The following is a 12,508-nucleotide window of genomic DNA, read 5'->3' as shown; positions in this document are numbered from 1 at the left end:
TTTATTTGATTGAATATAAAAGACTTAATTGGGGAGGAGACCAGCTAGTTAGTGCGACGCCAAAGGTATATAGCCCTTTGTGTATGTTGCTATCAGGGCTCTCTAAACCCCTGCATTAACATAAGTATATACGTTACACTTTTGCTGGGTTTCTGAGTGCTGCTGCTGACAAACTTTTAATGAGCACATCATGTTACTGTAGGGCGAAAACCAAACACCTTCTTAGTAAAGAAGTAGCCAGTGGCGTACTTTTTTGCAGCCAGTAGAGCAAATCCCACTGTATTTAACACAACCAGGGACACCAACAAAGCTATGAAGTTCTCTAAGAGGGGGATGCAACGGAGTCAAAGAATGAGTCTAAGTCTAAACAAGATAACACCGAGGAGAAATTTAACTCGAGCTGGTTTTAAAACAGTACATGGTATGTCAGAACAAGTCATCAGAAACTTATGAAGGGACCCTGGCCCTTCTCCACATCAACATTGTAGCATATACTGTGTGACTGTGACAAATGGTACAATAGTTTCAGCAAATATATGAATGCCCAGGAACTTTGAAAGTGGCTAAGGAAAATGTTCACGAGCATAATAAACATTTTATAGTTAACACTTCAGAACACAATACCGTATATCAGCAAAAGTTTAATAAGGGAATTAAACACTTCTTTCTAATCACATACATGGCAATAACTGCATCTCTTACACCTCACCTCACCTGCAAGTTTCGTGGCAATCGGTGGGCTAGTATTATTCATAAACATGAAAATTAATTGAAAAATACGTTTCTGACCTACGAAAAAGTTTATCTGTTTTCATTAGTGGGATAACACTGTAATGAATATATTTACATCTCATTGGAGGAAAGCTAGATCTCTCTTTGCTTCGAGCCACTGTATCCCCCGGCACCCATCCCACCAATGATAAAGGATTACTTTCAATATTTCCAAGTGCTGAGTGTCTGTGTTCAGTGTCTGCCTTTCCCTTTTCTCTCTTTCAGAGAGGCTGGTGTACCCTCTCTCTCTCTCTGCCTGGGGAAGTCAACCAGGATGAGGAACAGAGCTGTCGCCTATTAGCGCTCATGTGAGTTGGGAAGAGAGAGTATTTGTGTCTAATTTCCACCCTTGTGTGCCCAGGGTTACAATAATCATACACATAGCGGCTACTAGGGAGACAGCCTGAGTCTCCATATTGAAATTGACTGTACCCCCATAGAATGTCTGCCCGCAATGTTGATTATCCAGCTATAAGTGCTTACTGATAGAACTGCTCTCGCTTCGGATCTGCTGCGCCTAGAATATTAAAAAACCCCAAGCGAGTTGGATTGAAGGATCTTGTTAATTCAAAAAAGAAAAAAGAAAAAAAGAAAAAAAAAGAAATCTGGACAGTAAATGAAAAGAAAACCATTGCCGATCACTCCTCAAATTGAAAATCTTGCCTCATCCGGGTTTGTTTGGAGGGCGCGGGAGGTGTGTGTGGGGATGTTATTGTTAAAAGATCCAGCTTTATTAATACGTTAAGAAAGAGCTCCCTTGGCAGTATGTGTTCTTACAGCTCCGTCTCAGATCCCATAAAACATTAATGCACTGAAAGCTGCTACAGAGATCAGCACCACCAGCTAGAAGCATTGTGAAGCCTTCACCTTCGAAGGGGCTCCATTATGGAAACGATTTTTTTTTTATTTAAAAAACCGGGGCTTTTGCAAACCTCTCAAATTTTCATTGTATAGAGTTACAGCACAATAATCCATGTAGGATGTGTGTGTGTGTGTGTGTGATACACGCATACACATATACACCACCCAACGAGCAAACCTCCAGTTAGCTTTCTGTATTAATGGGATGGGAATACCCTTTACATTTAGTGACTGGAGGAGAGAAAAACAATAATACCGATCCTTTCAGCAGAAGATAGCAAATGCAGCACACAATCAGACCACACAGTGTTGGGTCTTTGAATTCTTGGGAAAAAAACCCACTAAGCTTTTAACAAACGAATATCAGGCAAAATGACTACAGTATACCTTATATTGCACATTACTGCACAGTGATGGTAGAATACAGTGACTTCAAACCTTGCCCATGAATTCTAAAAGGAAATAGCACTGTCTAAACTTAGCAGAAGCTTCAACTGACAAGAAAGGTGTTTCAAAATGCGTTGACCAGGGTATATGCACTTAGCTTTGTGATACAATCGCAAATAAATTGATTCATCTATGACATTGAACTGTTTGTGTTCGCATCTGTCTCTTAAATCCTAAATTTACACAATCAAATCAGTTTTGGAACACTATGTGTTTTATACAACTTTGTAGCCCCCCTACAAGTTTTTAAAAGTTCTCCCATTTAATCCCACTGGAAGTTAAAAGCGAGGGAGTATACGTTTGTAAACTCTGTTGGCATGGTCAAGCAACAAGACTAATGTTTTTTTTGCTAAATTCTTTTATTTTTGTTTAAATTCTCACTTCAATTTTAATTCTTGAAGAACAGCTTCGACAACATATATCGCACTCATTATAAGAAGCAAAGGGTTATATCAAAAATTATTAGTATAGAATCACAGGAAACCTGGTTTGGAACCAGAAAAAAATACAAAACAGATATAGATACATAGACACAGGACAATTGTTTTTTATAATTATTTGGAAAATGTTATTTTCCCCTAATTCTTGTTTCTTTTTTCTTTATGCGCATACGATGTTTTAAATTTTACCAAAAAATGAAAATAAAGACTAATATTTTACAAAATGAATAACAATGTTCGTGGTAAGTGTTTGCGTGTGTGTGTTTTCTACACAAGATTCAGTTCAGCGTCAATATTTTTTGTTTGTTTCTTTGTTTCTGTACAGAATATATCCACATCAGTCCACAATAAATCCTGGAAGATCCATTATTCTCCTTCTGGTTTTATTAAAATCCCCTCGGTCCTTTTTCCAAAAATTTCCACAGACACAAGGTCCTTTCTTTTCCTTTCAAACATGGTCACAGATCTGATCCTACACGAGTCTTTATTTTTTTTGTTTATTGTCTGCTTTCCCCCCCTCTCTGCACCCCAACTTTACTCGGTTCGTATATTTCTGTTTGTGTTGGTCCTCAGTGTCTCTATGGGGGTGTTGGCTGTGCTCTAGGAACACTGGATAGACATGTAAGGCCAGTTGAAGCTGCTCCCAGACAGTAACATATCTCTGATGAGGGTTTCAATGGGGGTTTTACCTACCAAACGGACGAAGAAGAGCTGCTCGATGACTGAGGACGAGACGGTGCGCAGGGAAGGCAGCCTCAGGAGCAGTTTGCCGAAGCGACTCGGCTGGTTGGGGTACTGGCTCCTCACATATTCCTCCAGGGCGCATTGAGATTTCTCTTGCAGGCTCTCGATATGGGCAGCATCTGACAGGCCACAGGCATCTGCCCAGGCAGCCACACACCAGGAGGAGACAAGGAGGGGAAACAGTTAGTTACTCAGTAAGCAAGCGAGCAAACAGCACACATACACAGGGACTAAATACACCGTCCCACCGCCCCTTCCAACCATAACACCCACATCAGCACTCAGGCAGGGCTAGCCGAGCAGCCACACCGACAGACAGAGAGACGCGCAGGCAAAACCTCCCTTTGTGTTTCCTCCTCCACCTTGGAAATAAATAATGTAAGACGCTGTGTGTGTGTGGGGGGGGGGGGGGGGGGGGGAAGATCTGAAGCCATACAGCCAAGCCACAGCAACCTGTCCTCTGTCAGGAGACTATCAGCCTCTGAGAGGGGAGAGAGAGGAGGAACGGGGCTATTATGCTCATGATTTTGTTTTAATCTACACACTGATGAGTGTTGTACCATGAATACAACTCAAACACAGAGCCAGGAGAGCCATTGTTTGGATTTATACTAAATGTGGCCTGCATCTATGCTGCATGCTAAATAAATACATACATTGATTAATTAATTCAAATACGCCGAGTTTCTGGACAAGGCTGGAAATCCGAACAAGTCAAAATGCTTTCGCAGTATGGGATTTGGAGTCTCTTGCCCGGAATCTGCAGTGCAATGCCAAAGAGAGAGGCTGCACTGCTCTCTGTATCTGGGATCAAGTAATTGAAAATAGGTCACATCTTTGTAAACTGTATAATAATCTAAAAGGAATATGGCTCAGTTACTCCAGATTGTGCTAAGCAGACATCTGCAGCTATCAGCCATAAAGCTGTAAGCGGCTTCAGTGCATGAGCATTGCCTAAATGTAACCAGAAATATATCCTTCATATATGTGTATATTTCATATATATAGCCAGAAGTATATCCTTCATACCCGGCAGAACGATGCGATCGAGGCAACTGCATACTAATCTGAGAACATGAATTTGAATCTATCTATCTATCTATCTATCTATCTATCTATCTATCTATCTATCTATCTATCTATCTATCTATCTATCTATCATTCCAAAACAGCGAATTATTGTGTATCAGCTGATTCGTTGAGAGACTTGCTCAGGAAACTACCGTCAGTGAAATATAATGGATTTGCCCCTATAGTTCAAATATCCACATTGTTACGTATATTAATAATAAATATTTTTAAAACATAAGGCTCACAGGCGAGCAGTCAGTTGCAGTGTGGTTTACTATAGATCAAAGCCAGACTTTGCTATTATATAGATCTGTATATGAATTAATGCATGTTAATGGCCCCAAAAGGACATTACAAAATTGTGAATGTAAATTTATGACCCTGGAAAGACACAACAAATTATTCAAAGCAAAAATCTCTGGCAACTGGATTTTTGAAGTTTATGTCTTTCTATTTCAAGAACTGAATTTAAAAAGATTTCTGAACACCTTCATCTACCATACTATGGCCTCGAGCAAAAATACAAATAAAACAAGCTATGATTCAAGAACTTCTGAGGAAAAGAACCTTTGACCTGAGCTACGGACTAGGCATCCCTCAGATATACTATTATCCAAGCCAGACTGTTTTGCTAATCCATACTGTACCTTTAATGCAATGTTATTTTGCAACATCTAAAGCACCAGGCTGCAATATCTATATCTATACCTATATCAAAAGAATAGGCCTGTTCTTGTTTGAAATATATATCAAAAACACAGTCCTGTTCATATGCTGATTGCCACAAATCACACTCCATATTTACATATATCTTGGTATTTTACATGTATCATCTGCTCATTATGCAATAGGATCCCATTCAACTTCCAAACAATGCAATATGAAAGGGTCTTACTGATAGCCCAACAGATTTTTTTAGGCCCCATATGTCATACCCTTAAGGTTAGTAAAATATTTATCAGATATTTACGATAAGTGCACCTACAATGCAGAGTCACTGGACAATCAAGATTGGGAAGTTACGTGATAGAAATACGTTAAAAAGGGGGAAAGAATACGTCTTAGATTTTATATTAGACACAGAAACACTTACAATTTTCTGATGCAGATAATATCTACTCTCGCTTAATTATTTGACATGCCCCTGGCATATTTGTTTATTTGAATTGTATTTAGCACCCTAAAAGTTTCCCCCCCCCAACCGCTTAAAACAAGATTTAAAAAATTAAACACTACATGGTATAAAACCGATTAGATTATTGAGTCCGGAGAAATGGAATATGTGTAAGAAGTAATGCAATACATATTTACCATCCGTGAATTATATCTCAGTTAATAAACGGGGGGGCTAATGTGGAAATTCTGTGTGTCTCACTTTTTATATGGCAATGTGTCAATAAGGGAGAGCTCAATATTTCTTCCTGCAGTCTATGGAAAAGAAATTATGTAAATAAATAACCATTACTGTTCAGTACACTCCAGCCTCATCCTTTGTGGTACAGGGAATGTATTTCATGTGATGCATTCAGAAGAGTTTAGTGTTCAGAAAATATAGATGTAATCAACTGGCATATAACTGGAAATCAAAGTTCTTATTGCGCTGCAAATAGATTTATTGAATTTATGTTATTTTGTCTGGTCCCTTCGTGGGAACTTTTATTTATTAGAAAAACAATGTAGGTGTATAAATTAATAAAGTTTTTTTTTAAGGAGAAGTACGTTTGGGTCACGACCTAGTTCTTGGACGGTGTCCAGAATTTTAAAGATTAAATATACTATCCGGACCCCAAATGTAAAAAACACACCAGGATAACCTCATGCCAGCTTTAAATACTCAGTGTTTAGTAAACTGCTTTGGATAATATGTCTAAAAATGTCTTTTCCATCAGTCAAAGTTTGCTTAAAAGTTGGATGACTTCGAGAAAGGCTTCCCATGAATTCCCCTCTGGCTAGCAATCAAAACAAGTTTAGTCAAAAGTGGAAATGTGTGTTTGGGGGTAAGGGAAAGGGGTAAATTACTACTGACAGCTGTATTTTCATCTTCTAATATGCCCCATGCTATTCTGCTCCACAATAATAATATTGTTCTCTTCCTAAACCCCATTCATTGCTTTAGTCAATTGCTGGAGCAAGCTCCTCCCTTGGTAAATATTTCATTATATACTTGAATACATTACTATTAATATAGAAAGAAGGAGTTAAAAAAAAGCCACCAGTTACACAGATAGCCCAGGTCCAGAATTTGGGGGGAAAGATGAGGGCAAACGCCTTTCAGGTGTCTTTTCTTTTAATAACTACTAAACACCACACCAGTTCTCCCTCTATTTTACAATAATTTCTTCAATATATGTTTAAAAACAGAAAGGTTCTCAGAGATTGGTCTGTCTACTGATGAACATTCTGAAATGAATGAGTATGGAATGTAAGTCTGCAGACCGACTCGAGTTAAATCAGGCTGATAAATGCTGCCCAGTCTCTTTGTCACCTTTGAAAAACATGTTTCCATCAAGAAGACTTATTAAGATAAAATGCATTAAAATGTCGAGATGGCTAATCAGTAAATCTCCCATTTGTTTTAAGATCTGTACTTTATCCTTCGCAAAGAAAGATTCCCTCCAACACTACAAGACTGCATTTGCACTGAAAGTAAAAGGGGGCAGTCAAAGTACATGTCTCTGACCACCCTGCATACAAATCAGATACTCCTGTCTAAATAAATTATCTGATGTTCAAATCGATATTAATACTACATTTGCTACATTACAATATTGTGCAAATTTAAGAGTCATTTTAATACCATGTAAATACTATTTTTCATGCATGAAAGGCAACAAATATTGATGGATTATAAACTGCTTACTGTTAAACAAGGCCTTTGAACGATTTGCCATCTTTGTTCAAGAATGCTTTTAATTTTGCTTCGGCCTAGTTTCAAGTTAGATTTATTACAACTGTTTATTTATTGCTAAATGGGAGGATTGGTTCAAAAAAGGAAAAGACAGAAAGAAAAAGAAAATATCATTGAGTGGCTTCTTATCTTGCTTTGTTTATATTTCCTATATTTTCCGAAAATTGTTCGTCTTTGATGTTTATATATTTCCCCCTCGAAGGTTACAATAATAAAAGATGTATTATAGTCTTATAGGCTACAACCCGAACACTTCAAAGCGAAGTTAATACAGTTTCCTGCAAGTTAATTTGAACCATCTATCATGAGAAAAAAATGTTAACATACATGCATGCATGTTACCACCTCCTACACTTAATTTGGTATTTTTTTCAGGCAATCTGTTAAAATTCCAATATTTGTGTGGTTTGCATAGCAAAAAGATTTCTCTCTAGGCTGGTAAGCTGGTACATAACCCCCTCCCCCTCCCCCGCGACTTGCTGTTTCTATTGTTGGGGTTTTTTTTTTTTTTTTGCCTTTCTCTTTTAGATCGAATCCATTTTTTACGATCCTCAATAACCTCTGCAACTGCAAACATGAATGGTTTCCGATAAGGGAAAATCAGGCAGCAATAAATCAGTATTGTTTATGATTTATTTGTGCTTATGCACTCCTTTTAACACTCTCAGGGAGAACCTCCTTACCAGTTAAAGTACCACAAGAAACCCAGATCCCTTCTCTCTCTCGCAGGCACACAGTCAGTCTTACACCCGCAGATAAATGGTAATATTTCTCTATTTTTCCCACCTCCCCACCCCCTGTTATCCAAGGAAACAAGGAGCACAAACCCTGGCAGTGGGGATAATGGAATATAGTGTGTATAGAACTCCAGCCATCTACAGCTCTTCCCATAAACGTGGGAGCCACATTGATTTGCAAATCGAGTGGGTTTTATTAACCTAACCCCAACCCAACCTGGCTTGGGGGGGGGGTAGCTGGGAGGTTTGACCCTATGATTTTGCTCTTGCTGTTGCCTAGTGATCTCTTTCGCCTTCTCCGACCTCTCCCCTCAGCTCCCCCATCCCCAGCCCTTGGCCTCTCTCCCCCGAGCACACTCACCTGATGTGAAGAGGACGATGGCTTTGAGGCAGCTGTACTCCGCCGAGTCGACGTGCAGGGCCTTGAGTTTCTCCACCTGCTCCTGGAAGATGCGGATGTGGTCCATGAAGGCCACCACCCGGTCGGCGGACATGGGCGAGGCGTGCAGGCCGGCGGCGGCCAGCAGAGGGGCCACATGCAGGGGCATGGAGCACTGCGCCGCGTTGAGCACAAACAGCTCGCTCCAAGTGAGCCGCAGCAGGGCCACCTGGTCGGTGATCTGCAGGTCGGGGAAGAAGGGGATGTTGCGGGCCCACTCGACGGCGCTGAAGAGCAGGCGGGCGGCCAGCTCGCAGATGTTCTCGATGCCCATGATGTTGTTGGGCTGCATGCACTGGCTGCCGTAGCGCGAGGTGGGGTAGGGCTCGGCCCGCAGCAGCAGCGAGATGTATCCCGACAGATAGCAGTGGCCGTTCAGAGGGTCCCCGTTGGTCAGCGCGTACTGGCCTGGGTTCGGCTGGGTTGGAGGCATTCTTCCTCGCTGAACCGCTGACAAAAAGAAAGAGAAAAGGAGAGGAAATGTGCATCCAGGAGGCTTGCAAACATCGCCTAACACGTTACAGCCGATCCGGAGACAATGCAGGGCTTATTCCCACAGACACGCACACACACGTACAGAGAGCTATAGACAGCATATACACATGGAGCAGTGTATACATAACAGGCTGCATCTCCTTACCCTCAGCCCCTGTACAGGCATCCCGGCCCCATCACCAGCACAGCCAAAAAAATAAAATAGAATACAAATTACAAATAAAAAAATCCCAACCAAAACAACGAGACAATCCACCCTCCCCCAATTCGCAGCAAAAGGAAAGCAACCAGCAAAACACAAATAAAAGAAATCCTCCGGATTGTAGCGTGCTGTCTGGGGTAAAAATCCCAGCAATCTGGTAAAAATATAGGTACCATAGCTCTTTCTTATTTCCCAGTCCATTGTCCGAGGAGCATGTAGATTTACAAGCAAATTGTTTTTTAAAAAAATAAATGTGTCCATATTCTTTAAAAATACCATCCAATTATCCTTAACACTGGATCAGGTCACAGCCCCCCAGCTAACCACTTCTAACTTTTTATTACACGGAGCAAGCATCCGATACGTGCCCAGCAAAGTTCTCACTGATAGAAGGAAGAGAAAGATTAAATATTCGAAAGGGGGGGGGGGAAGGGTCTGAACTTACAGTAGCCAAACATTAGTGAAAAAATGCGATGGTTTAATTAATATCTTTGCTGCGTTGTTGCAACTGCAAAAGCCTGTAGACAGCTTTGCACACTGAATGCACAAGCTTGCAACTGCAAAAACACTGGATTCATTAACCATCTCAATACAAAACGTAAGCATGCTTTGAGTTCCTAAAGCTGACCAAAGTTTTTTTTTTTAGTATGTGTATGTTTTACTTCATCAGTGTCAGTGTTCTAAACTGCATGCAATGTAAACAAAGGTAATTCAAGGAGAAGATACGGCTACTGTGGTTTATTATTAACACACACCTCTATACAATTTATTTTTTCCAGTTTAGAGCGTGCAATATTTTCGTAACTTTATCCTTTATTATAGTATTGATGAAAACCTAAATTCCAATTGAGCCCTCAAAATTTAAGTGGCTGGACTCCTTTTTCCCCTCTCCACCTAATTATAGTTTTAAACTTGGCAGTTATTTTTCAATTAAATGAAAACACAATTCTAAGTTTGCTTTTTTCCCAGACGCCTACAAACAGTTCCCTGAAACTACAAATGAAGTCGTCTTACGTGCGAGCTCTTTCATATCTGAAATAACTCACTTTCTTTTCTAGTGGCATATAAAATATAAGTTTAAAACTAATTAAAGAAGTAGTAATCCCCACTCCACAAAATTGACTGTTTCGCTTCTTTGCCTATAAGACATCTTTAACGATAGTCACAAGGTGAACTTTAACTGTAAACTGCTAAATATAATTAGAAAATATAGTGCAGCCAGTCTTGCTACAGGAAAATGAGACATATTGCAAGCAAACATTAGAACTACTCTGAAAAATAGCATTTGAAACGGTGGGGAGCTCATGCCAGAAACAGACTATGTATTATGCTAAAATCAGAAGGATCAGTAAATATGTTGTAAATTGTAATTTGTATGCAGTATTTAAACAGAGGGTGGAGTTTGATGGAGAAATAAAATGAGCAGCATGCTAAAAAATGACAGGACTATAAAAACACGGTTCAGTCACAAACTTTCCTTTGAGAGCATGGAGTGAAAAGAAGGCCAGATCTTGCAAGAGGCAGACTCTACCCTACTGGCAAGCACAAGCAAGCTGAGATACAGTAGCATATTTCTCCCCCTTCCTTTCTCTCTCCCCCTTCCCCCCACTTACATGTCTTTCATCTTTCTTTCAGGAAAGATGATGGTGGAAATGGATCTACTGCGAAGTGTTGTGGGGGTTTTAAATTTTATATATGGAGGGAGGGAGGGGGAATAGAAGGAAACCCATCTTGTAAAGAATGATGTCCCCCCAGCCTCACGTCAACAATAGACAAAACCACATACATACACCGAGATTATACTAGTGATACCGGAGAAATAATAAATATTTAGTGACTGATCATCATAATAAATTCCCATCCCAGTGAGCAGGGAAGGGAAGTGTGCGGCGGCGGCGGTGGTGGTGTTGGGGGGGGAGGGGAGAGGAGGAGGGCATCAGCGCAAACCAAAAGCCTGGGTGCAAAGCTGTAGATGGATTGCAAACATACACCCCGAGCTACAGAGAGAGGGAGAGTAGAATAGGGAAGAAATATTCACCTTCCCGCCTCATGCCCACTTTGAGGCACTTCTTGAGGCGGCAGTACTGGCACTGGTTGCGGTGGTGCTGGTCGATGGGACAGTTCCTGTTGGCACGACATGTGTAAGTTAAGTTCCTGCGGACGCTCCTCTTGAAGAAACTTTTGCAGCCCTCGCAGGTGAATTGGCCGTAGTGTTTGCCGCTGGATTTGTCCCCGCAAACCACGCACTCGATGTGCTGCTGGCTCTGGCCCGAGCCCTGCTGGCTCTGGCCCTTGTCCCCGGCTGTGCCCGGGGTGGAAGGGGGTCCCGGCTGGCTAGGGGTCTGCGGGGTGTGCGGGGCCGCCGAGGCCGCTTGCTGCTGCTGATCCCGGGCCGGCTGAGCTGCTGGGTTGGGGCCGCTCGGGTTGCCCCCGGCCACGTCTTCCTGCGGATCTCGCCAGCTGCTAACTACCATTGCCATATCTCGGGCCCAAAAAGTGCTGGGGAGCGGAGCTTCTCGCGGAGGGCTGCCGGGGAGAGGAGGGGGGCGGGGGGGAGTGGGTGGCTCGGATTTGGGGGAGAGAGGAGAGAGAAGGAATCTTGCCTGCCTCTGCTTCAGCTGCTGCTGCTGCCCTTGTGCTGCTGCTGCTGCTTCTTGTAGCTGTTTCTGCCGTTTTCTTTCTCTTTATTTTTGCAACCCCCTCCTCTCTCTCCCTCGCTCTCTCTCTCGCTCTCTCTGTGGGGGGAAGGGAGGGATGAAGGATTTTTTTGCCCCCCCCCGCTTTTTTTCTTAAATATGTTTTTTCCCTCAAGTTGCAAAATGAGAAGCGGCCGGCCGGGCTGCGGGGAGAGGCATGCAGGAGAGTCGCACGGGGGAGGCGATCGGCGGACACACACACACCGCGCGCACCCGCCACACAGTCCGAGCGCTAGGAGTGCAAAGGATGTGCAGACATAGAGGAAGCTGGAGGAGGAGAAGGAGGAGGAGGAGGTCGGTGCTGCCGCCGCCGCTGCTGCTCGCTGCCGGGGCCCGGCCGGTGCTGGTGCCGCTGCTTGTCCCCAGTTGCCGCCGCCGGCGCTCTGGGCTCTTTTGGGGGCGCAGGCCTGGGCGAGGATGGTGGAGAGAGAGAGAAAAAGGCTGCCGATGATCAGGGGATAAAAGTGTCCGGGGGCCAGGTCCAGGGCAAAACGCAGTCAGCCATTCAGGAAACCAGTCTTGGGAAACGCGATCGAGGAGGGATTGAAGATTAGACAGTTTGATGTTGTTGTTGCTGTTGGTTGTTGTTTCTCTCTCTCTCTCTCTCTCTTTCTCTTTACCAAAGAAATACAAAAGCAATTGGATGTGACTAATTCGCAGAGGAGACGAATTCACGGCGAAGTGTAAAAAAATAGAA

The 12,508-nt window shown here is 42.4% G+C and overlaps 1 protein-coding gene across 4 annotated transcripts; it reads right to left on the bottom strand.

The window, feature by feature from the left end:
* Positions 1-3,119: 3,119 nt before the first annotated feature.
* Positions 3,120-11,595, bottom strand: NR2F1 (nuclear receptor subfamily 2 group F member 1). 4 transcript variants are annotated; one of them, XM_065406246.1, is made up of 4 exons: positions 11,498-11,595; positions 11,154-11,398; positions 8,341-8,868; positions 3,120-3,400 (listed from the first exon to the last, which is right to left on the bottom strand). In XM_065406246.1, exons 1-4 carry the CDS (start codon positions 11,593-11,595, stop codon positions 3,120-3,122), a joined length of 1,152 nt encoding a protein of 383 aa, XP_065262318.1. The 4 variants fall into 4 exon arrangements, with proteins under 4 accessions (XP_065262318.1, XP_065262319.1, XP_065262317.1 ...); XM_065406247.1 differs by having other exon boundaries at positions 11,154-11,379; positions 11,509-11,595; XM_065406245.1 differs by having other exon boundaries at positions 11,154-11,595.
* Between the last annotated feature and the right edge of the window lie 913 nt (positions 11,596-12,508).

The sequence above is a fragment of the Emys orbicularis genome, chromosome 6 (genome assembly GCF_028017835.1).
Source record: "Emys orbicularis isolate rEmyOrb1 chromosome 6, rEmyOrb1.hap1, whole genome shotgun sequence".
NCBI classification, from domain to species: domain Eukaryota; kingdom Metazoa; phylum Chordata; order Testudines; family Emydidae; genus Emys; species Emys orbicularis.
This window is presented reverse-complemented; position numbering and strand designations above follow the sequence as displayed.

Bases quoted from the DNA above. Each gene is read 5' to 3' on its own strand.
- NR2F1 (XM_065406245.1), bottom strand. From the start codon at position 11,595: ATGGCAATGGTAGTTAGCAGCTGGCGAGATCCGCAGGAAGACGTGGCC. The intron at 8,869-11,153 runs GTGAATATTTCT...TCTTTTTGTCAG, and splicing joins AGTGGGCATGAGGCGGGAAG to CGGTTCAGCGAGGAAGAATG. The intron at 3,401-8,340 runs GTGAGTGTGCTC...CTGCCTGGGCAG, and splicing joins CATCGTCCTCTTCACATCAG to ATGCCTGTGGCCTGTCAGAT.